Source organism: Manacus candei, unplaced genomic scaffold, assembly GCF_025592945.1.
Source record: "Manacus candei isolate 608988 ecotype Guabito, Panama unplaced genomic scaffold, ASM2559294v1 h1tg000011l, whole genome shotgun sequence".
Classification (NCBI taxonomy): Eukaryota; Metazoa; Chordata; class Aves; order Passeriformes; family Pipridae; genus Manacus; species Manacus candei.
In genome coordinates this window covers 5,445,877-5,471,795 of record NW_026138059.1, presented here as the reverse complement: position 1 = coordinate 5,471,795, position 25,919 = coordinate 5,445,877, and the positions used below count along the sequence as shown (strand labels likewise).

At 39.0% G+C, this 25,919-nt stretch overlaps 1 protein-coding gene across 2 annotated transcripts in view; it reads right to left on the bottom strand.

Moving 5' to 3' along the window:
• Nucleotides 1–25,121, bottom strand: part of MBOAT2 (membrane bound O-acyltransferase domain containing 2) — a 98,263-nt gene extending 73,142 nt beyond the window's left edge. For both annotated transcript variants that reach the window (XM_051778317.1, XM_051778318.1), the window contains exons 1-3: nt 24,934–25,121; nt 9,647–9,792; nt 6,219–6,296 (exon numbers count right to left, since the gene is read on the bottom strand). In XM_051778317.1, coding sequence (XP_051634277.1) covers nt 6,219–6,296; nt 9,647–9,792; nt 24,934–25,005 — 296 coding nt within the window. In that variant the 5' untranslated portion in view covers nt 25,006–25,121. The remainder of the gene's footprint in view (nt 1–6,218; nt 6,297–9,646; nt 9,793–24,933) is intronic.
• Nucleotides 25,122–25,919: the final 798 nt, after the last annotated feature.

Here is a 25,919-nt window from a genome sequence, read left to right as displayed (position 1 = left end):
GCAGAGTAATGTGCCTTGAAGAAGTATCTGTATGGATGGTACAGCTTTCAGAGATTACCAGATACAAAGCCCAGAAAACATGGCTTTACCCTATCAATTTTCTTTTGCTCGACTGATTGTGCTCAGCTTCACTTTGAGCAAAAGGATTAAAAAAAAAAAGATTTATGCAAGCAATAGCTACTCTGTCCCAACAGATTTCTAACACACCCAGGCATTTTAAACTACTGCTTTCTTCCAAGAAGGGGTTGTCCTCTATATGCTTATAGAAATGAAATACACAGTGTGAAAAAAAACTACCTATCAATTTAAAGTTTAGGGAAGTAAGAGAACCCTCTTTCAGGTAAAGATCAATACTCAATAAGGTATAGATACTTCACAAAACAGAAGTCTATAAACTTTTTCACTGGAGTTTTTTTCAAGTGTGATTAAACAATGCCATTGGCATGTAAAATCTTTTAAGTCTGTTCTCCCAAGAACTCTGTTCTTTTGAGTAAGATCAGCAATCAAGTAAAAATAAAATAAAATTAAAAAAAATAAATAAAAATTAAGAAAAGGGAACAGGGGTCAGGGATTTAAAAAACAAACTGATTTTGAATCTTCTCTCTGGAAATACCAAGTATATGATCAGATTTCTTTTCTAGTTGCATTTAGGCAGAATATGCCCCCCTTCTGTACCAAATCAACTGAAACAGCCACAACACTTCAAAAATGCCTTTGCCTTGTTGTTTATTATCTTTATCAGGCTCTATATTTAAGCATCAACCTTTATAATAGTGCAGACACTACATCACTCCCGTCCTTCCTTCTTTCTCCCTATACATACATGGGAACACATACACCAAAGATTAAATAAATGTATTTAATCTTTATTTAAAAGTGCAGCAAAAAGTGATAGGCACTAACAGTAAGAAAATTCTAGTTCTCTTTTCACTCCATTTCTGTAATTACAAAAAAATATGCTCAATAAAGGCTTTTCCATTGAAACATTCCAATTTTAAGAAGGATAATATATCAAGTTATTTTTCAACTTATACTTTTATTGCTTTAAGGCATGCTACAGGAAGTTATCAAAGTGGATGAACTACTAGTGGGTAGTTACTTAAAACAAATACTTTCAGAAGAAATTCATAAGGATTACTAGGAAATTCCTTCACAGCTGCTTACTTCAACAAGTGCTCACTTTTAAAGTCATGGAAGACAGTCATCCATTTACGTAGCTATTTTTGTAGTGATCAAATCTCCAGCATACAGAGAATCACTGCATGGTGCTAGTCAGTGCTTCCTTTCACGATCTTCAGAATACTAAAGTCTGATCTCTAGGTAAGCATCAGAAAAATCATGACATTCAGCATTATTAAAGACACGACTGACAAATTAAGTGTCACAATAACCACGCCATGTGAATTAGTTCACTCAGATGATCAAGACTTTAATCTGAGATTTCTAAGACAAAAATCATCAAACCTCTTCCACACCTCCTTTGCCAAATCTCCCATTGTTTGTCAATGCAGCAATAAGGAATGAAGGCAAAGGGGAGCAAGGCATTGTTCAGTCCTGGGTCTGGTTAGGAGGCTAAGGGAACTTACTGAGGACTAACACTGCCAAATCCCAAGGAAAGTATCTCCACAGAGACCAGATCAGTTAAAACAAAAGTTTGGTTTGCTTATTCAAATATCTATTTACATTACCATGTTCAAACAGCTCACATACATGGGCATAGGTACAGTACAAAGAATTGTACATCTATCAAACCAAAATAGAACCACAGAACAGCTGAGGTTGGCAGGGACCTCTGGAGGTCATCAGGTCCAACCTCTCTGCTCAAGCAGGGCCACCCAGTGCCAGCTACCCAGGACTATGCCCAGGCAGCTTGTTAATATCTCTAAGCAGGGAGACTACAACCTCTCTCAGTAAACAAGTGTTTCCTGATGTTCAGACAGCATTGTGTTTCAGTTTGTGCCTGTTGCCTCTGGTCCTGTAACTGGGCACCACTGAGAGCCTGGTTTCCTGTCTCCAGGTACTCAAATATGTTGCTGAGATCCCCCCCTTTTCTCCACGCTGAACAGTCTCAGCTCTCTCAGTCTTTCCTCACAGGAGAGATGCTCCACTCTCATCATCTTTGTGGCCCTTTGTGGCACACACATGCCAGCTCATTATGTATTTACTGCTATTCATTATCTTGGGTTTCTGGGTTCTTCATTAATTTACTTTTCATGACTTGTATATGCCAAAAAAAGTTAAGGAGGTTATTTCTGGTATTAGAAAAAAAAATTCACTTAAGTCTTAGCAGTTCAACTCTAGACTTCTAGAACAAGTATCATCCTGCAACTTTAAGCATAACACAGAAGGTATCAGACATGAATAGCAAGTAGAAACCTTAAAACCTTGTCATCAGATCACCTGTGCAAGCACTGCTCCCATAGGTCTTAGCTAACAGTAGCCAAAGGTTTAAGAAAAAAGAACCTTGTGGCATTTGTGGTTTTGTCTTTTAAGACAAACAGCAATTTCATAATCATAGAAGAAACAGAAGAATTTCTAAGAAAAAGATAAATATTAGTACTATATCAGTTACCAAGTGCAAATTCATTGGAATTGAGAACGTTTTTAAATATATTTTTCAGTTTCACAATTAAGTGAGTCATGAGAGCACCAAACAAACATTAAGATAGCTTAGTCCCAAATTAAAGGACAAAAGCTTTTGAACCATTCAGGCAAACTAGTGTGATCACTCCACCTTTCATTCAAAGTACTATGATTTAAATAAGACTTAAGTATAAAAATAATGGATCAATTTTAGTTACATCCAAGTCTCAGATAACTCACTTTTTGCTAATTAACTTAATTCTAAAAGTTGTTAAAATTTAAAATATAAAGTTTCCTTCCTTTTTAATATGTTGTTCACATCCCACCTCAGGTTTTACCTTTTATTTTTCCCCTCCCTACACTGTTGTTCAATTAAGGCTTTCATCTTCAACACACCACGTATGTCAAGACCAACCTAGATGCAAGACCTGCACAAGAGCTGGTTCCCTCAGGAAAACCACAAAGGTTGGCACTTCATAGTAGAGACATTTTTAGAATCCAGTGGAAGTACATTAAGAAAGAAACAAAGGTTTAGAGGAGTAACAGTATCAAACATGAAAGTGTTTTGGAGAATGTGGAAGTTTATAAAAAAATCTCCTTGCTTTGGAGGGTAAGGAAAGCCAGCACACAGCAACTGAACTGATAGCAGTCTAAAATTTAGTTGTCCCTTATTTGTTTAAGCAATTTTTAGAGAGGCTGAAGAGACTGAGGAGCTATATTAGAGGGTAGGGAAAGCAAGAAAAAGGAGAGGAATAGTGACTTTCCCATTCATACCCTTATGAAATCCGCAGGACAGCAAGCAGGGCAGGGAAAAGAAGAGGGAAACTTAGTTCAGTGAATGAATTTAGATAATGGACAATAATATTTTGTACAATACACAAGTGCTCTTCCAGTACAAAAGTCACTTGAATTCATATTTACACCACATATAGGTACTTGATGTTCTATAGACTCTAAGGTTAAGTTGCTCATGAACAAGACAGGTAACCTCTAACGAGGACTGCCAGCCAATGGGCCCCTCTACAGTACAGAAAGTAAGTCCCAAACCTTGGGTTATGCAGGTATATCCATGTGCAACAATTAGCTGTATGTATACACACATCTCCCACTAAAACATTGACAGGGTCCTTCTCCTGAGGCCAGGCAACAGCAGCTGCACTCTACTATACAGCACTTAACCTTCCACCTCCTCTGGGCTCCATGAGACACATTCATAGCCTGAAGACAAACACTTAGGTGGGGACAGGAGTTACCCACATTAGTTTCTCTTCAGATTGCCAAACAGAAAGCTGTAAGGGGCATTTTCATAACAGAAAATTAAGAGTATGTGGTGCTTTCCTTTAGTAAAAGGTACAGGCATTATCCCTTCTGGGATACTCTGGCAATGGAAGGAGTAAACCTTGTAGTTTTGCCTGTATCACCTATTAGAAATGACTCCTGGAGCTTCCCATACAGTGTGCAAACACTGTCCACAACCTGAAGTAACAAATGACCTTGTTACATTTTTTTTCCTATACTGAAAGAAGAGTTTTTTAGTTTTATACAATGGCACATTAATTCATGCGGTGATACAGCAACAAAAGGCGGGTAGTCAAATCTAGGTTTTCCCCTCTCAGCTGCAGAGTAACAGTTGTGTATAACACAGTAAACATTTCAGCAGATCAGGTCATGCAGTTAAATCAACTGGTGTGAATTAGGAGCATTGGGAATTAGAGTTCCCTTGCTCCAACGCAGCAGTGTTAAATATACACATGCCTACCTGCCTCTCACCATGAGGAATGTAAACCACTGGATTTATTTTTATGAGAAACCTATGTAACCTGTTATGATAAAAACCAAAGTGTTCCTGACTGGTACCTCCCTACTCTGCATTTAACCATATTAATAATGTCTTTTAAAATATTAAGTTATCTAAGTTAGACATTGCTGAATGTCTAAAGAGAAATTGACCTGAACAAGTTGCTTTATCAACACCCCTAATCAAATAAACAATTTGTATAGAAACCGGCTGTCCAACCAAGTGAGGTTCTCTCACATCTGCAGTAGTTCAAATATGTCAGACAAATGAAAATCCTGAAGATAAGAACCTAATATGGGATATTTCAGAAGACATTATATTCAGAATCACAGTATAAAGCAGCAGAGTGCTCTAATAGGTAGGATCATGAACTAAGGCCACCCTGGCTCTGTGCTTTCTGCATAAAGCAATTTTCCTCTTTATTTCTTTTACCAGAGTCTTTCCTAACTACCTCACATACTTCAGGAATCTATTCAAGCAAGAATTTGCTATTTTACTAAACATTTATGCAGGAATTAACACAGTGGGAACTTAATTTAGTTCTGATCTCTAGGCTAGTGGAATAGTAAAACATATGTATACAGTAATAAAATAAATGTCTTCCCTTCTTTTAAGAATGATTTAAAAAGAGAAACAAGTGTGTCCTAGTTAGAACAGCTGGGACCAGTTCATCACTGGATGGGCATAACCCAAAACTGTGTATTCTATAGCCTTCCATGCCATTTCCCAGAAATAGTTATCAATAGACTATTTACACCCTCTGCCCAGAGCAGCCTGACTCCTCAGGCTCTAAACTGGATGTTAAGAGGCCTGTGAGATAGGAGGGTGGCCCCTGTCCTCACACCCACTGTGGAACTCCCCGCCATGAGGGAAGTACTGGGCATTCCTGCCTGAACTGGAGAATATATAATCTTGGAGTCTTGGAACTTTTTTAACCACTCGTGGGATCCAGAAGAAGACTGCAGACCACCACTCTCAGCCAGACTGCAACCACCACCCTCGACCAGACTGCAATCACCACTCTTGACCAGACTGCAACAGCACTCTCACCAACAGGTTTTCTCCTCTCCTTTTACACTTTGGACTCAGGGGGTCCAATGAACACCACTCTGTTCATGCCCCAGGGTGCTGGGTTATACATTTGGGTTTTGTGGGTTAAAACCAATTGTTTGTCTGTATAATCGTACTTACTGTATTATTTTATTAAATTGTTATTCTGACTTATAATCTCTCTTTTGAGTTGGGTTCATTTCCCCTGCCGGTTTACCTTTAAACCAGCACAAAGTGTTATTCAGATTCTGCTAAGCTAACCATGTGTTCAAGCAAACTTAAAATAACGCCCTATGTATTTTACAAGCATATTCTTTCCTTAAGACAGCATTCATACTGTGTTATTAAAAAAAAAAAGAAAAAAAAAAAAGAAGAAAAGACAAACAATTAGTACCAAAATTTCTCACATACATTCTCTTCTCTTCAGATATCTTCCTTCTACTATCATTGGCTGTTATCAAATTACATTTGTATAGTTAACTCGTTTGTGAGACACCTGAAAACATTTAGGTTTAAGTAATGACAAAAAAACTGAAATGTGTAGAACACAAAGAAGTCTCAGTGGGTTATTAACATCTGTAACAAGCTTTAGATATTCCAAAAAGCTGGCAAAAATTCCCAAATAAGCCATCTTCTCCCCTGGAAATAAAACCATGGTTAGTAGAATTCAAATACTGTAATGTTATGATACAACTAGAAGTATGGCACATGTGCACCATTACCAAGGAACTCTTAAGCAGTAGCATTCTTGTAAAAGCAAAAAAAAAAATTTAGAATGGAAACTTACTTGTGCATATTTTCCACTCCTATTACGATCATGATATAGTAGGAAATTCCACTTTGTATAACAAAATGTAAGGCATACCTAGGGGAAAAAAACAAGCACCCTTACAGCGTTTTCTTTAAAGGCAATAAACTGCATGCATTTATTTAATGTGAAATTAAAGAGGTTCAAAGTTTAATCTCCCTTTAACATAGCACAGACAGCAGCAATGAACAAAAACTACAGACTTAGCTAGAATGCTTCAGCTCATAAACAATCATATAGTTAACGTTGATAATCCTTAAAATACAGAGAATATGTGTCATAATACTTCCACTTGGCATTATTTCCTGTGTAAATAACATGAAAGTTTTCTGGTTTAATTTCCATATGCATCTTTTTACCCATTAACAACAACAGGCTCAGATAAGCCACAATATCAGCATATGGTAAGATTTCCCAGTCAACAGAAATGGTGACCATGTCCAGCCAGTCTCTTTGTCCTGAGTTGTCAATAACTAATAAAGGCATACCAGTGATGACAGTCTCAAAAACACAAACAAAAAAACCCTACACAGTAACAACCCACAGATTTTTTCATGAAGGTGCTCTAATCTCTTCTTATTTCTTTTCCACAGCTATCACAACCCCATTGCTTTGGGGGGTTGTTTTGTTTTTCCAAGGAGTTATACTTCAGTAAGCTGTAGAGCCCTGGTAGCAAAGCAGTGCCAGTGGTTGGGGAAAAGAACTGATTCTCGGTAAGTTGAGTCTTTTTCACCCTTGTACTAGAACTGCCTCGGCAGCACACTCACATGTGCTCAAGTGACGCATTGATCTAATTTTGGAATTTTTTCCCCATAAAAAGCTGTCATTATTTTGTTACAGTGATACTGTTTTCTTTCAGCTTATCACCAGCTATTTCCTAATTTAACTCCTCCTCTACTCACAACGAAATGACTTCAAAGACTTTCAACAAGAAACCCAGTTCTTTCCAACTAAAATCCTACAGAGTGTACACATGATGAACTGAGGGGAAACCAGTCACTTGGGCACAAATTGACCTTGAAAATCTTTACTTTTTATGGAAGGTCCAATCTGCACATGCTCCCATGCTTCACCAGTAGCTAGTCTCATCTAAGAAAGGACTACCCAAAATTCAACTACACATTTAGTATAGCAATTGCCAATTCAAAAAGTATTCACCTTCTTTTCTTATCAGCCACATATTAGCAATACTGTGTAGCAAAGACAGGCATTAGTAAAATGACAAAAATGTAAGTTTAAGAATTTGCTTCTTATACAGAGAAAGGAGAATAAGATATCAAAGCCTAAAAGTGTGGATTGACATGGAGTATCATATCAGGATTATAGTCACTGAAAACATTTCTCTTTCAGAGTTGTTAACAATAGCAATATGATTGATCTTTGATTCAAACATTAAAGGAGATATATTGAAATACCACATGTAGTAGTAAATTTTAAACATATACAAAGGGTATTCTGGTTCCTTTATGCTATTTGCTATTATGCCAAGGGAATTATTCCTTCTCTTCCTCTCTTACACCCCCATCACAAGCACTACAAAGGCAACTGAAAACTAACACACTTGAAACTGAAGATGACAATATAGCTACTAATTAATATCCTTAAAAGGGTGCAGATTCCAAACTATTTCCCACATTTAGGTTTGCATGATCTTATCTGCAAATCTACAGTTACTGTTTTCTTATATAGTGTTTCTAGTAACAGTTTCTTTTTTGTTCTATATGTGTTATAACACACATTATGGCACAATCAAAGTGTCACTGAAGGTATAGCACACGCTTGTAACCTGTATGTAAACTTGATTTCTTGGGGAGGGGAACCAAACAAAACAAAACCCTCAAAAAACCTGCTCATACAATATGTACTTAAATAATAGGAAAAAGCACACAGCACAACACAGATACCAGTTTTTTAAAGAATGTATACTTTTAACATCTCAAATTATGTTCTTTATTTTCAAGGTTTTTAAAAAGCTTTTAGCTTCATGATTGCAAAATAGAAATTCATTGCTAAAATAATAGCTTTAAGTATGATCCAAACCAAACTAGAATAATCTGGATTTCTACTATGGCATAAAATCTATCTCTTATTTCTTTTCCAGGGCATATCGCCAATGAGAGGCTTCCACAAAAATTTATTTATGTCTGTTGGGAGTGGAGGTTGTTTCTTTCCAAAATCTCCCATACCCAAATTTCACATACAAATATATTGATAACACTTTCTAATTACAAGTTACAATTAATGATTTCTGCTTCTAAAGCAATGGTTACATAAAGTGCTTCTAAAGCTTATACACCTCTCAAAAAAACCACATATGATAGCACCTATCTCCCATATCATCCTCCTCATTTGGTGGAAGTCTTTGACATCAGATCTCTCTCTCAAAGCAGAATACCACGGCCAAATGTTTAAGAAATGGATGGGAGTTGTAAAATTTTATATAAAAGTAAATTGCACATGTAAATCTAAAGAATAAAGGTTACTGATTTCTTTTCCTGAAATTAAAAGTAATACATATCAACTAATGTTAAGAGGTCTCTGCAACATGCCAGTATAGAGGCCAACACTCTGTATGTGCATCTTCCCACCTCCACAACAGCTTGATTAATTCCCCATAGCTCAGTAACACTATAATAGCCAACATAAATGAGTCTTCTATACACTTAAAGCCAAGTAAGCATTTTGCTTACAATGCAATAAAAGGAAGCTGGCACTTAATTAATCTTAAACTATCTTGGGAAAATGCAAGCCACTTAGTAAGCTATTTTTGAAGGAAAAAATATTCACAAAACTAAATTGATACCCTTTTCTAGCTCTACTAACATTCTGGTTTATAATACTGAAAAGTCAAGATATGCAAACAGCAGACACACAAAATCTGTGTTTGAAAGAGAACCACATCTTTCCTCCAAAACATTAAAGAAAAAAAAAAAGGCACAAAACACACAGAAATTGAGGCCAGCTCATTTCCAGGTGTTTTATACTACTAGGAGTATCATCAGTACCAAGGTTCTGGCCACTCTTCCTACAAAAAGTCTGATTATATTCAATATTCAGAAAAAGACACAGCAAGTTCTCATGTGCTGAGTATTTATGGGAAATTATCTTAGTCATCACACCAGTGCTATGCCTCAAGACAATACTTCTCCAGCAAGTTTACAGGAAAAAGCAGCACAAGTTAAACAAACTGCACCTGCTACCTGCTTCATCTGCCCAAAACCACAGGCAGACAGTATGGTAGTTACCAATTTGCAAACAAAGATCTTTCAAAATTTGTGCACCTCATCAGAAAATTTGAGTTAACTTCTGTACATTTGCAGCAGCCAAAACAACACAGAATTAGATAATAAGGTTCTTTGAAACACAGAAACAAAATTCTACAAGTTTTGAATTTAAGTGCAACTTACCATCCAAAACAAAAAAGTGCAAGATAAAGGCCCAAGAGGGTTGCAACAACATGTCTTATAAATGGGCTAGTTTTGCTTGAATGAAGGTATGTTCGAAACCAAACAGCCGCAAGCAAGGCAAACAGTTGGCACACTACAAAGTTGACCTGCATAAAAAAAGAAAAGAAACAAGTTCTCACACAAATGTGTATTAAAAATTAACAGAAATATCCACACATTTTTAGCAATCTGCAAAACATTTTGCTCTGCCATGGTTCTTCCCCCAGCACATCAGCCTAAATGAGCTCCTCCCATGAGCCCTTCACCTGCTAAGGCACAATAAAAAAGTGTTCCCTGAGCAGCTCCAAGGAAAAGATGTAAGGCAATCTGTGCATAAATCAAGAAAAAAATTCTGTATTTTCCTGTAAATTTTCTAAATACCAAACCACTCTATTAACCATGAAATCATTTCTGCTCTCCAGTAATGTGAAGATCTGGGCTGGGTTTTTATTTGTTTTTTCAAAGTGAGCATGACTTGGAATTACATATCAGCTCCAGAAATCACTGTCAGATCACTACAATGGCCTGTGTAGAAGCAGGGCTCAACAGAGTGCACTTCAGTGGGATGTAATCAGATAAACAGCTTGGTTGCACACCGGATTTTCTTCTTGTAGATTCAAGTAGGATAGTTTCAGAAATTCCTTTTCCCTTCAGGCCATTTATTCTAGAAGATAGAATATTTCTTGTATATTAAATATTTAAAGGTATTAGGGCACTGAAAGCAAAAGTGGGATTGAAAAAAACTAAGCCACTAAGTAAGAAGAATCATTCTGAGTGTGGCCTGAAAAAAAAATTAACAGTAAAGGTATGATAAAGAAATAAATTCCTCAAATACAGCAACCATTACCAAAAGTGGCTTAAGCTAAAAAAACTGGATAAATCCCTTTATTTAGAAAATAACATTTCTCACTCTTAGATTTTTTTTCTTGCATAGAAAACTGCCTAACAATTTTCCCAAGTATCCCAAGTCATCACAAGCAACAGCTGAGGGACCACTGCTTCAGGTCATAAGCACTTCAATACATGAAACTTGCACACACTGCATGCTTGACCAGTCCTCCACACAACAGTGTTTTAGGTTCTTTGATGTGACTTAACTGAAATATACATTTCATCTTAACACCACAGAGTAAAATGACAATACTGGTTTTATGGTCATGACAGAAGCCTAATATTGGTGTTTGCAGCAATTGTAGCACACTTGTAGTACTATAATTCAGCTAGTCCATTTCTTTATCATTTTTCAACCATGTTTCAGGCTGTAACAGGTAAAGAGGAGAGTATACCAACAGGGTTATATTTAAAGTAGAAATTAAGTAACACCAATAACTACAGAACTCTCATCTTTGTAATAATTGCAGATTCCCCATTTCCAAATCCAAGGATAATTTTCCTTTTTCTGAGCAAATCCAAAACCTTCTGTAATAACAAGCTACAAAAGCACTAAGTGCTAGTAGGGAGAAAGACTCAAAAGCAGGGCTGCTCGTCTTAATAGGAGCAGTTCCCTAAACTAAACTGTCATGTACAGTTTGCCATCCATTCTCTTACTCCTACATTTCTATTATGCTTTTAACAGTATTTGAAAAATCCTAAATAAATGAGGATATATTCTTTCAGGGCATAACTTGACCTGTTTTCTCTCCTTTATAAGCAATGATGCAAATGAAACAGAGTGATGTTTATAACTCAAGATTATTCTATGGACTTAGTGGAAAAGTTTCATACAAAACAGTCAAGTTTAATGAACCACTGAAAGGGAAACAAACTGATAATGTTTTAGAAAAGAGGGCAAGAAAGAAAAATTTTAAAAATTAATTATTAATTCAGTATCAACATTTCTATGAATATTTATTACAGAAATTACTCTATGTATACCACAAAGCACATTTCTGAGCCAGAGAACACTCATCCTAGACATCCTAAAAGGGAAAAGGAGACAGAGAAGAAAACTGAATATTCACTGATATGCAGTGAAGCTGAGGTGAAGAGACAGAGGGAAGAAATGGGCCTGAGTACCTGTCCTTAAGTGGACAACTTTGCATTGCTGGTTTTTCTGAATTTCCAGACATCAGTGCTTTGGCTGCATTACAGATAATTTACCAGCTGGTATCACATGATGCCCTTCTTCAGATTACCACTAAAAGCAAGTTGGCAAGACCCAAGGGAGAAGAGAAGTCATCACCTGGCTCCTACTGTTACCATGACAAAGGGTAGAAGTGCTTGGACTTGTAGACCAGCCCCACAAGCAAACTTCCAGAGATGTCAATTCCTTAAAGGTAAGATTTCCGTGGGGAAAAAAAAATCTGATGTAAATCCATGGAATGATAAGTTTCACCCTGAGCAGTTATAATTTAGCATATATACAAGAGAAAACCAGAATTTTTTACCTCTTCAGGTTCAAGACATCAACAGCTCAGCCTACAAAAGTAGCACCTCAAAGTCACATAGAGAGAGCAAAGTGTAATGGAGAGTTACGTGCACGTAAGAATAAAAAACATGCAATTATAATGTAAGTTATCGGCACTAGTTATTCAGCAATGAATAATGTAAGTGCGTGTTAGACATACTAAGCTATTACAAAACCTGCTGTGTGTAGCCAAGTAATTTCAAAATTGAATCCACTATTTTTGTTCAAAACCAGTTGTACAGCCAGGGCAGTCAACAGGCACTGTTCATGCCAGACGTAACAGTAAAACATGAACAAAAATTCCCAGTTTCAGCATTTGGAGCAGTTACATAAAACACAAATCCATTATATCATTAACTGCATTAAGTATCTACACAAGAAATTTTCCATTTGCGTGATCTCTGCAAAAGTCAATAGAAAGTTTAAAAGAAAACTTTTAAACACATTTACTTTAGTATTTAAAAAAATTAAATGCAAGTTATGACATGCTTTTGTAAAAACAAAGTTATTGCTTAGGAAAAAAGTGTTTAAGGGATCAATTCTTATAAAGTAAAAAAAAAAAAAAAAAGTCACCTACTGCCTCAAGGATTTTCACCATCAAGAGGAAGTTTTAACATAACATCTGATTTGAACAGCTAGAAATCTCCAACTTTAAAACACAATAAACCAATAAAGAAATTTAAGTCCACAATAAAAAGAAATATAGAAGAAAAGTTTATTTCTTGTGCAAAACTAATTTTAATATAGGCAAATTTTACCCACCAATTCAGATTTTAGACTAAGCTTCCTCTTCCTATCAGCTATATTTTAATATCAAAAGCTAACTGCTGCAGTCAAGCCCTCCAGAATCCTGCTACTTCACAGCACAGAATGCATTTGCCTCATTCAGAAAAGTAGCCAGAGAGGGAATTTTACTGATACAGATAATTCCTAACTGGATGGCACAAGTTAATCATACAGGCCCACACAGCCTCCAATCCACTGAAAAGCAGCAACATGATGTCAAAGTTTTGCTTCCTGACTGTAGCAAGGTACCAAGAGGCACCCAAAGAACAATATGTACTATAAAGTACCTCACGAGTAACAGTGGTTTAGAGGGTGAAGTACCAATGATGATTCAGGAATGTTGCATTTTACTCTTTCTTCTGTCAATGACCCACACAAACTCTTTGGAAGTTATCTTGTCTTTGTGCTTCTCTATTTTCTCATTTTTAACACATTTTCTCCTATCAGAAGAAAAATAAGTATTCAAACATTAAACTGCAATGAATGCCTGTGGCCTCAATAACACACTCTGGATGAATTAAAACTGATATGGAGGTTTTGTTTGGTTGTTTTGTTTGTGTTTTTCTGTGGATTTTTGTCTGTTGTTTTGTGGGGATTTTTTAAAAGTTGTTCTTGAAAAAAAATAAGAAGGCAGTTTAGTTCTTACTGCTGATGAATTCCGCTTTGAAAAAAGATTACTCAAATATAAGCAGAAGCACTGAAGCCTACCTGATCATATAAGCAGAAGCACTGAAGCCTGTGCAGAGCCTAAAATAACAGGTTTAAGATGCAAGACGCTTCATATGCAAGAGTCAAGAACCTGTGGAGATGACAATTCTGCAGATAGAGATTTCGAAGTTCCCCCCCAACTGACCTCCCCTTACTTTGCCACACCACAGTACATTTCCTCCATGGAATTCCGCTTTTCTGAGTTGCAAGATGTCAGCATTACTTGTCTCCCTGTCTAGAGCAACTTTTGGCCCTCCATTCTACCACAGAAATAAAGTTATCACGAATGTTTCCTGCTTTACGTGACAGGGCTAGTGAGCAAGGTGCACTGAGCAGCGTTCCTCTTCTACCTTTAGCTCTACTTTTCAAGAACTACAGTTATTAAAAAAAAAAAAAAGGCATTTTAAGAAAAAAATAGAACATGAACTACAAAAACACTGTGAAAAGAGCTCTTTCAAGAGTTCAGAGATCAAGACATACTGTACATACACTTTAAGAAGCACTGATTATAAAGCTGAGGCTTTGGTATTTTTTCTAAATCTACAGGACTACTTTAGCAGTACCATTTTAAACACACCCCCCCCCAAACATCCTACTTGTTGACATATACTTGTAAAAATTGCCAAACCTTATCATAACTAATGAAGCATCAGTTTTGCCTTGTTCCTCAGATGTCATTATTTTCTTGTTCTTGCTCCAAGTCAAAGCCCTTTACCTTTTCCACCAAAATATGAATGAAAACAGGAACAAAAACAGGAATGAAAAACATCTACAAGTGTTCACAGAAAGCTGGTTATAATATGAGAGAGCTGATGCTTCTCCACTCAAATCAGTCCAGCAGTTTAATTACCTAGGTAGCCTCATCTCCTCGGATGGTAAGATTGACGGAGAGTTAGATAACAGGTTAGCAAAGGCATAGAGTGCCTTCAGAAAGCTTCATAAAAGAGTTTGGCGAAATAAACACTTAAAGAAAAGTACAAAGATCAGTGTTTACAGAGCCATAGTGCTGTCTACTCTCTTATATGGATCTGAATCATGGGGCATCTACCGCCACCACCTGTGTCTCCTAGAATGCTTCCATCAACGCTGCCTTCGTACAATTCTAAACATCCACTGGTCAGATTATGTGACCAATACATCTGTTCTAGAACAAGCAGCAGTCACAAGTATTGAGGCCATGTTGCTGAGAACACAGTTGCGCTGGGCAGGACACGTCTCAAGGATGAAGGACCACTGCCTCCCTAAGATCTTGCTTTATGGTGAACTTGCCACTGGCTGCTGCAAGAGAGGAGCCCCAAAGAGGAGATACAAGGACTCCCTGAAACAACATCTCAGCCTTGGCCATATTGATCAACATAACTGGTCTACTCCGGCCTCCATTTGGGAGGCCTGGAGACACACCATCTATAACGCTGCTAATGCTCTTGAGAACACACGCAGGATCATTCTTGAGGAGAAAAGACAACACAGAAAGAATCGTGTCTTGCAGAATATACCACCTAAGGAGTCTTTCTGCTGTGCCTTTTGCAACCGGACGTGTCTATCTCATATTGGCCTTTTTAGCCACCAACGTGCTTGTAACAAATGTGGGTAGAGCCTTTCCCAAATCTTCATTTGTGAAGCCCAGCCATGATGATGATGATGCTTCTCCACAGCAATAAGATAGCACTATTGATGGATATTCTTCTGTCCAATTTCTAACCTTCATCCAGTATAAAAGGAACAACTTGTACAGTTATCCAATAATTGTCTAATGCCAAACCACTCAGACTGAGAATAACTATTATTTGAAGCCAGTGTCAATTTTCAAACTACTTCCCATAAATTGCTGCACTGATATTAATGGGGGGGAGGGGGAAAGGGAGATAGCGTTTTCCACACTAAAGCTGAAAAAAGCAATTCCATGACAAGGATAAAAATCAAACTGTTTGCTAATTTTCTGCAGGGAAGAAATGTCAGGAACAGGAGTTTAGACACACCGGCATGGGTACTTAAGAGTAATTCATAGAACGTTTCAATTAATAGTGAGTGTCTTACATGATGAAAATGTAACTAATTAACACTCCTGCCCTGAAGTCTCAACTTCATGGGTGAAACATGAAGAAATAGAGGGGAAGCAGCAATGGTTACTTTGGAGTTGTATCAGGATGGGAGACATTTGTGTTAAGGCTGTATATTCTTTGTAGCAAAGACGGTAATACTAAGTGTTTATACAGTATCCAGAAAAGGGACACTGTTTTTCAGATTAAACTTCCAAACACAGCCTTCTAATAGCAGCCACTTCCTTGAAGTGCATACTTTAACATTTGTGTTAGTCAACATTAACGTTACTGATAAATGCTTTTTAATATTGTATAAATATACTTCATCTTCACATTAATTTACTGGCAGTGGAAAGGACTTACTCATCAGATTCTAAATGTTTTCTTTTCAGGCTGGTTTCAGTCCAAAACATCAAATGCAGTCTTGACACAGGTTAATAATAGGATTTCTACTTTCAGTAGTAACTCCCAATTTCTAGTTTGCAATTCTTAAGTATGCTGCAGAGAGTGAAGCACACCATGAAGAACGTGATGTAGGCAATAGTAATCTGGTTTGTGCAATAAATGAGCATCAAATCCAATAAGCTTTTTCAAAGAGGGCTTACTAAATCATTACTCAGAATTACTCTAGGAAAAACTGTTTGACCAGAGATGTACAATGAAACATCAATGTACACATTTTATAGTGAAAACAACCAAAACTAATTCATTAAGGATAGGAAGATGTCAGCTGAAGGGTGTTCTCTCTGACAGGCTCTTATGGTTTTGGTGTTACTGAGTTGTCACACATAAAAGCTATTTATTCACAGGAATAGTTAAAATCTGGGAAGCAAATTTGGTTCAAATGTGAAATTGAACTAGGAATGCTTGGGGTTTTTTGCTTGTGTGTTTTGTTTTCTTCTCTCTTCAAAACACTCGCTTCTCTTAAACAAAAACTGGTTTGGCCAGTTAAGGATTGCAGATCTCAGACTACCAGGGAAAAAGGGTTTACAACCTCAAGACACCAAGCCTGGCATTATGTTGGCAAAACACAGTTCCAAAGACCAACTCAGCTACTGTGCTATTACAATGAGGCCTTTTTAATCACATACTCATGGTGCACATGCACATAGTGAGATGAACTCAAAGTCTCTACTCTGTCGCTTATATCAGCAGTATACAGGATATTCAAATGATACTCTTATTTTAACGCTCACAGAGCCACTACAATATTTGAAATTTTGTAAAAACTTTACAAGCTACTCACTTTCCCAGCCATTTTAAAATAAAGCAAAATAACATCTATGGAGGTACCTTCACTGAATGCAATCAGAAACTGACACTTTCTCCATTAAGAACTACCTCAGTACAATTATATTCCACTGATAGTGAGAAACTGAAATCCATCTGAAAACAAGCAACAGACATGGCAAGTAACACTCCCTTGTCCCTATAGCCTGCAGAAATCCAGTAATGGCAGTAGTCCTTTTAATTAGCAAGTAAAACAAATATCCCCTATCTTTAAAATGGTCAGCTTCTCAGTGCTCTCCCTGTGGCAGGTTGTAGGGGGAAGAAGAGGGCTCCACTTGAATGCACTACTGTTCAACTCAGACTCTTCTCCTCCATGTCTATTATCCTCCAGCTCTTCCCAGTTCAGGAATCATCTGCATGAAATCAGCCAAGCAGCTCCAAGCACCACAACAGCAGCCCTGTAAACATTTGCAGTATTCAGCAATCCGTACAGGTAATGAGCACTACTTTGAGCTGTTACAACTTTTCAAATTAATTCAATTTTAATAATATTTTAGTAACATTTAGATAAAACATTTTTATATAGAAGCATAATTCTTACTTCTTACATTCAATTCCATTACAGATAATCATTTGTCAACATATTCTAAGGCTAGACCATCTACAAGTCTTCTAGTCATCACTGGGCTTCTAAAATTCCTGCAGATTCATGGTGACCTCAAATTCTCTCTGGGCTTTCCATCATGAAGAATAAAACACCATTCATTATAGTTTGGACCTGCAGATCACTTTTTCAAAGACATGCTTAATCTACCAAATTATGGGGTTTATATATGTCTATGTGTGTAAGATTTACAAGAAGCAGTAGAATCGAGAGCACTACTCAGCCAAAAGGCAGGTCAGAAAGATTAAGAATAATCTATACAGGTGGCATTACAGTATAGAATATACCACTGTAGTTATACAGCCAGTGTGCTCACAAACCATGTTTCAGAATAAGAGCACCACCTTCTTCAGCTGAGGTCACTTTAACTGGAAATAAAAGGAAACACCAAAATCCCAATTACAGGAAATCGCACCATTACAGCCAAACCAAAACAGCTTCTTCACCTTTGGATATATTATTCTAGAATAAAAAGCAGAGCTGTGGAAGTTTTCCTTTGCAAAAGATGACTTAGCTGCCAAAAACATCACTTAAAACAAGCAAGGATAACTAGTACTTATCTAAATTTGCAGACACATTGAAATTCTCAAACAGATCTGCTCACTTGAATGAGTGCTAAGAGGCTAGTAATGTTGATTCAACTAATGTTGAATTTCAAGTACTTCCCAAAGGAAAGAAGGAAAATTAAATACCCACATGGAAGAGTTTTATCGATATTCTTTGTAAACTAAATACTGTAAAGATGCATGCATCAAGCAAACAGATTTTCATCCAGATACATGTAGTTTTCCTCATCTTTCAGGAGAAAAATAAAACTCTACAGTCTAGTCTCCATTGTTCAAAAGCTTGGAAGACAAAAAAAAAACATAACACCCAACTTGGGCAACTGTTACTCAGGAAAAGTGCATGTTAGTCAAAATAATAAATGTGAAGAAAATATGCTGTAATCAAGGCTGCAAAGGATGTATCACAGTGTTTCATTAGGTTAACACAGGAACATGTAAACAGGAGTTAAAAGTCAACAAATGTCAGGGCTACTAAGTGATAAAGATGACTCATCTTTTTCAGCTTTATCAGTTTCCAAAACTCTTGCTTTAAGTCACCACAGTACCCAAGAAAAAGGCCACAGCGAGAAAAGATCTACAGAGCTGTGGTACAACAGATTTACAGCAGTAACCCTTCAGAAGAAACAGAAAGCAACACAGTGGTAACCATGTACTCAGTAAGTTACTCATCATCTTCCTTTATGCCTTACTGTTTTTTCTTTATTAGCCTGTTCTTTGAGCTCTTCAGTATTTCTTTTCAACATCCCAGAACTGCAGTATTTTCACAGCAACTTCTGAACTCCATTTTAAATTCAGAAACGGCTTGTATTGTCATGATCACACGTGAGTAAATGTTCACACTTACACCACCTCAATGAATTGCCTAAGGATGGGAAAAACAATTTGATAGAAAAAAAAAAAAAGGTAGGTCATTAAAAGTTGTTCAGGTAAAAAGAGTGTTTAGTTTAAATGTTTACTGCAGAAACTTTGGGCTGTAATTACATGGGAGGTTTTCTGCTGCTTTGCAAAAACCTGGAGAAAACACACGTGGTATGGAAGTATGAGAGTACATCAGAATGAAAATTCACTGCTGCCTCCCTAAAAAAAAAAAAAAAAAAAAAAAAAAAAAAAAAAAAAGTAGCTCTTTAGTTTACATCCTCACAACTATATTCATGAACCTGTATTAAATAGAGACATTTCTTTCTCGCACTTAATCTTTCTATCACTTAATAAATAACTCATATTTTCTAACACTATAACCAGTGCCTGTTTTCTTTCCTTTCCAACATTATTCTTTACAGCTTCTACTTCTTCCTTCAACATGGTCACTTTATCTTGCCAATTTTTCCTCTTATCCCAACGATTTCCTCCTTCTCTACAATTTTTCATTGCAGAGTTATCTCGATAACTCGATAATAGGTAGAGAGTTAAGTCAATACCTAAACACTAATACTAAGACCTGGGAAAGGCATCACTGCCGGGAGACTATGACCCTTCTGGTGACATATTCTCTCCCTTCCAATAGTTCAAAGGGAACTTAAGAAACCAGTAAAAACTTGGCTAGCAAATCCAAACAATTCAAAACATCCAGTACTTACAGAATGAAGAACAGGACTTTATTTCCAGCTTCTTTTCACCCACTACAGTCTGCCCTCATGGGAGATCATGCCTTGCTGTCCACCCTTTGCTATCCACCTGTTGTTCTCCTGACTGCTGCTAGGAGCAGATAAGGAAAGTACAGCATAAAGTAGGGGCACAACTCACCCTACCACTCCCTTGCCTTCAGCGTTTGGATTTTACACACCCATGAATGCTACTTTTACTCACATCTATTATTTCAAGTTTCCTGGGTCACATCCAAAAAAAAATCAGTAACAAGCTGCTCTGTATTCCACAACTGTACACAAGGGTCTAAGAATCAATGATGGAAGAAAATAAAACTTGGGACACTCTTCACTTTATTCTTTTTTTGTAATTTGATATTGCTTCAGACAAATGTTAGGCCATCTAAATTCTGGACAGCTATATAGGACAAACATTTTGATATCCACCCCATGTTTAGACAAAAAGGTTTTTATCAGGCTAAAACATTTCAGCCCTGAGGAGGCTACATTATGTTGCCTTGGCAGAAAACAAGGGCAGCTAAGGCATCACTAATGCCCAAAATTTTGTGAAGTAACAGAGATCTAATTAGGAGACATATCTAGATGTGCCCTGCAGGCAAATCAGGCACATACTGCTTCTCAGCAATGATTCCCTAAACCAGCTCCAAATCTGGCCTTATCCCCAAACTACAGCTGTGCTCACCTCCAAAGCATCAAAATAAAGGAGAAAAAAATTGCAGATACATCTTGCATGTAAGAAATAAATATTGCATAGATATATACAAGGAAAAAAATTCCTGCCCACTCTCCTTGAGGGCATCAAGGTGAAACACAAGGGCTCAACATAAGTCAGTGCTATTATGCAGAGCAGAGTGTGCTAAGGGCATGTTGAAAGCAACTTGGGTAACCCTCTGCACAAGGAAGCATATGCAGAAAATTATGCAAAGGTGTAGCAAAATGGCCTCAGATCACTAAATTAAGGAAGTTCGTATGGTTTATACAGTTCACATTTAGGAGGACCTGGATTTTTATGCCTATTCTTATTAAAAAAAGGTCAGTTTAGATTCTTTGAAGATTGATGGCACTCACGTAGAAAATTGTATTTATTCTACACAAATGAGCAAATTTAACCAAATAAAAGCTAAAATTAGACTGGGAAAAAAAAAAAAAAAAACAACAAAACAAACCAAAACCCAAGACAAATGTGGAACTAATACAAATTTTTTTCTTTCAATTTTATTGAAAAAACACTGTTTGTCTTTACATATTGGATTTTAAGTGAAGTGCATAATCATAAGCATGACATTTTAGTGGGTCCACATATCTTCATACAACTATACTGTTAGCAGTTGGAGCCACCTTCTTTCTTTTCTTATCTAGAAGAGAAGCACTGAAATTATCTTAGTTCAGACCACATTTCAGGATCTCAAGTTCAATCTCAGACAACCCATGTAAAAAGTTGATGCTTACATATTGTCATAGTCAGTCTCATATCTCCCCTGCTCAGCTATTCCTCTACTACAAGTTATCTGTTTCTACAGCAAATGAAGGGCAGCAATAACCTCTGCAATTTCTGCCCATTTTCGGTAAAAAAGTTTGCTCCCTCTGGTGGAAGCAGTGAAAGCAAAGATTATTCTCTGAATTCACCTTACCCTAGAGAGACCTAAAAGCCAAGAGGAAAGCTTCTCTCTCCTAGAATCATTGTCACAGTAAATTTAAATCTTTCCAATTTAATGACAAGTAAGCTGACAAGTTATCAGGAAAATTAATTTGGCAACAGAAATTCAGCAAGATAGTGACAGAATTAGAAATGGACCAAGGTCCAACACTCTATTTGTCAAGTTTCACCTTAGAGAAAGAAAAAAGCAGGAGAAACACAGATATGACATGAGAACAGATAGGAAAAACATAAGGCTAGGTGAGAGACATAACCACAGTGAAATAATTTAAGTTGCAACCTTGATCCATTACACAACATGTGATACTCTACCAGCCAAGTTTTTACAATGAACCTTCCAATCCTTCTTGGGAAGCTGTCAGGGGTGGAAAGGACCTAACTACTTTTATTCCCTCTCTCTCCCAAGAAGACAGAAGGAATATTGCTGTACATTAATATTTATTCACTCATTCATTAACTTTAGGGACCCAAGGTGATAGTTGTCGACAGAATGCTTTCTTTGCTGAGTAGGCAACTTAGGTTCTCCAAGACATGAAAAGATACAGTTTTTATGATGCTTTTCATTCCCAAGCAGTGATTTTTTTTTCCCACTGCAAAATAAAAGGTATGTAAGGTTGCTGTAGGTTCTTGCTCACACCAAGCATCTTCCCTTGCATCAAATGACTAAAAATAACAGAAGAATTGGCACAAAAAGACTATTAAAAAACCACATTCACTTTTCCAGATAGCCATTTCAGTTAACTTGGTGCAAGACAAAACAAGAGCCAATGGAAGGGTTAATACAGCAACAAATTACTGCATAATACCTTGTAGGGGGATAGACACAAGGGCAAAACAAGCTTTCCATTCCCTTAGCTACCTAGTACTCCAATACCAAGAAGGAAGGTCTAGGAACAGCAAACTGTTAAAGCAACAAAGCTTCTCTTTTGCAACACAGATGAGCACATAGAGGAAACTGTTGTGTCAAATGGCTCTAGTGGAGCTCATCCTTCATCTTTTGCACTGATCTCCAACGTGCACATAACCAACACCATTCTCAAACAGATCTCTACCTCTAGTTCTGCCAAGCACTAAGTCAAAAAGCAACCGATTTCTCACACTTGATCCACACAGAGATGTGGATCTGACTGATTAATCTTAGAGACAGTAGCTTCACCTTTAACTTACATTTCTCCTTCCATTAACTGCCAAATAGGCAAGGTTCTTCTCTTCATTTGTTTGAACATCCAGAGAGTAGAATAATGTCGACACATGCTACCTGGATTTGTCTTCCAGGAGTTACATGCCTTAGCAGGATAATTAGATAGCGCAATGACTTAAATCACAATTTAAGTAACATTTTTGATAAAAAGATTAGTATCTGCTTGTGGTCTAAACTGAAATACAGAAGTGGAGAAACAAAACCCATTCATTTCCAGCAGTTCCAAGAGCTGGTACTATACTGGAGTGCCCCTTTCAAGCAGCTGCTGTACTGGTATGACTGTAGTCATAGTACAGATTTGGATCAATAGTAGAAATAACCTACTAATCAGAAAACTTTTATTCTTCTGTTATTTTTTCAAAGCACTGCTACATTTCCATACTGACTACGTGTATAGTATCACCAAATGTCACACACAGTCTTCAGGCAAACACACTAAAGAGTATCAGCACTTTCTTCTGTGCCCTCATTCTCTCCTTCACTATCTTTGATTTGATTACACTGAGCACATTTCACATTCTTTCTGTACTACAAACTTACTATCAAGACAGACTCTTGAGCTGAGAGGTTACAATAAACTAACTTTCCTTTTTTCTTTATCCATTATAGATGTATTCTCCTCAGTGCAGCATAATTTTATAACTCTTCAATTCATACTCCAGTCACAATCTGTGCTCTTCATATGCAGCTGGACCTGTATTATGTATAGTCCACTGATGTCCAAAAACAATGTATGTCTGACTTCTAACTGGTTATAACCATCTTCTAAACTACACGTTTAGTCATCTTCCATTGTGATTACTCCCAAAAGCTTCAACAGAGCTCAAAGTGTACTTCATAAAACCTTGGCTTTACAGGAGCATCTGTTGCGAAACATTCAATACAGGGAAGTTTTCCAGGCTTTGATAAAAAGTAACTTCATTGTCATCAAAATGCCATAGCCACAATATTTAAAACAATTTTGGTAGAAGCCACACTATGTCATAAAACAATTAAATTTATGGCTGCTATTACGAGTAGATAATTATACACCACCAGCATCATGCCATAAAAAGATGGTCAACTCTTACTTAGCTTGCAGCACCCTGTAGAAGCTGCATACTTTATGGAAATAAACACATGGCACCTGGCAAGAGCAGCTTACAGCTTGCAGGTATGAGGCACCCAGCCACGTGGTGCCATCGATCCCAGACACAGGTATCGTTGCCAGGGGTGCACAGTATCCGTTCCATCACTGCAAGCTCAATTTCAACTTGCCCGCTTTCATCAGTTTTCTAGAAGGTACTTTTTCATGTGCATCCTTAACTAGGGTTCCATTCAAATAAACAGCTAGGGGAGTAGGGCAGGAAAAAAAAAAAAAAGAATAAGTGTGTAGCTCAGTCACTTCCTAAATGCTTTAACTAGACATGCTTCTTCTTTTGTATTTTATTTCCAGTTACTTTTCTCACTTATTAGGTATATTTCATAAAACCAGACCATCAAAGTCTCTCGCTACAGAAGCACAGACTGTTTTCCTTGATGTGTTTCACTCACACACACATTAATGGGGGGTTTAAAAAAAAAAAAAAAAAAGAAATTCCTAACATGGAATTTCTTGGTGCTGCAAAATTTATAGGAGGAGTTACTTCAGGTTACTTTTCTTATGTATTCCTAAACACATAAATATTATGTAGATTTAGGAGGTCTAGACCACTTCCCCCATAAACATTCTGGTCCAACTTCAGTGATTAAACTCCGCAAACCTCAGTTTCCCAATCTTATCTTGTAATCTTCTGATGCTTTGTGAAGACAACAGGAATAACACCCTTCAGGAATTTTTATATCACTGGGACAATAGATACCACAGAAACGCTCTGCCTCCAAAGTACATACGGACGCCCAGTAGCATTGTGTGCGGCGCACATTTTTAACGCCGCGTGTAAAACCCCCTGGCAGGCGCACCCAGGCGCAGCGCGCTGCTTTGCATGGGCAATTATTACCCAACCTTCGCATCGCTGGAGCCGATACCGGCCCCGCTCCCAGCCGCGGAGGCACATCTGGCCGACGCGCGATGCCAACAAGTTGGGGCGCGGCAGGGCCGGGCGGGACGCGGGCGGGATGCGGTGGGATGCGGGCGGGATGCTGGACCGGGCGGGGCGGGCGCACCTGCCTGCGGAGAGCGGCCGCGCCCCGGCGCCCCCCGCCCGCGGAGGGGAACCGCGGCCGCCTCCCGCTGCGGGCGCTGCCCGCCCTGCCCCGACCCCACGGACGGACGGACAGACGGACAGACGGACGGATGAAGGGGCCGCGGGGATGGACGGCGCGGAGCGGGGGCGCGGTGCGGTCCCTCCCCGGCGAGCCCCCGGGAGCGGCGGCGGCGGGGCGGGCGCCTCCCCATCCTCACCTGGTCGACGGGCAGACGCACGGCGTTGCTGAGGGGCTGCAGCAGCGTGGAGCCCGTGGTGCTGGTGGCCATGGCGAGGCCGGGCAGCCGCTCCCCGCCCGGGCTCCCGCGGCGGCGGCGGCGGCGGCAACAACGGCGGCGCGAGCGGCCCCAGCCCCGCACGGCGCCGTGACAACAAGGGGCGGGCGCGGCCCCGCCGCTGACTGACAGCGCCGCCGGCCAACCCGCGCGCCGCCCCGTCGCCGACTGACAGGCGGGCTCGCCCAATCCCCGCCCCCCACCGGGATGGGCGGGACCAGGCGGCCCCGCCCGGCGGCCGCTCTGCGCTGAGGGCGGGCGGGGCTGCGCGCACCGCGCAGGTACCGCGCAGGTACCGCGCAGGGCTCCCGACGGCCGCGCCCGGCCCGAAACTGCACCTGAGGGGTGTTAGCTTGGACGTTAGGAGGAATTTCTACGCAGAAAGAAGGATTACACGTTGGAAGGGGCTGCACAGGGAGGTGGTGGAGTCACCATCCCTGGAGGTGTTTAAGAAAAGACTGGACGAGGCACTCGGTGCCATGGTTTAGCTGACATGGTGGTGTTCGGTCATAGGTTGGACTTGATGATCTCAGGGGTCTTTTCCAGCCTAGTTGATTCTGTGATTCTGAGCACTGTTCTGTGCCCAGGTGTGCGGGACGAGCGCTGAGGGCGCGGGTGGTGATGGATGCAGGACCTGATGGGAAGCGGCACCTTCCTGAGCGGGGTGAGGAGGCAGGGACAGCCGGACAGAGACAGCGGGACAGGGAGTGCGGTGCCGGCGCGGTCAGTGCCCAGTGGTACAGGTGGCAGCTGTGGATGCGTCTGTCACAGAAGGTAACACAAAACCGTGTGGATGCTGATAAATGTTGAGATAACAAAGAGCCCAGCCGCCCATCCAGCTCCAAAACATGGCCACTTCACTAGGACGAGCACACGGGCACTCAGCAGCTGCGTACACAGAGGTGGGT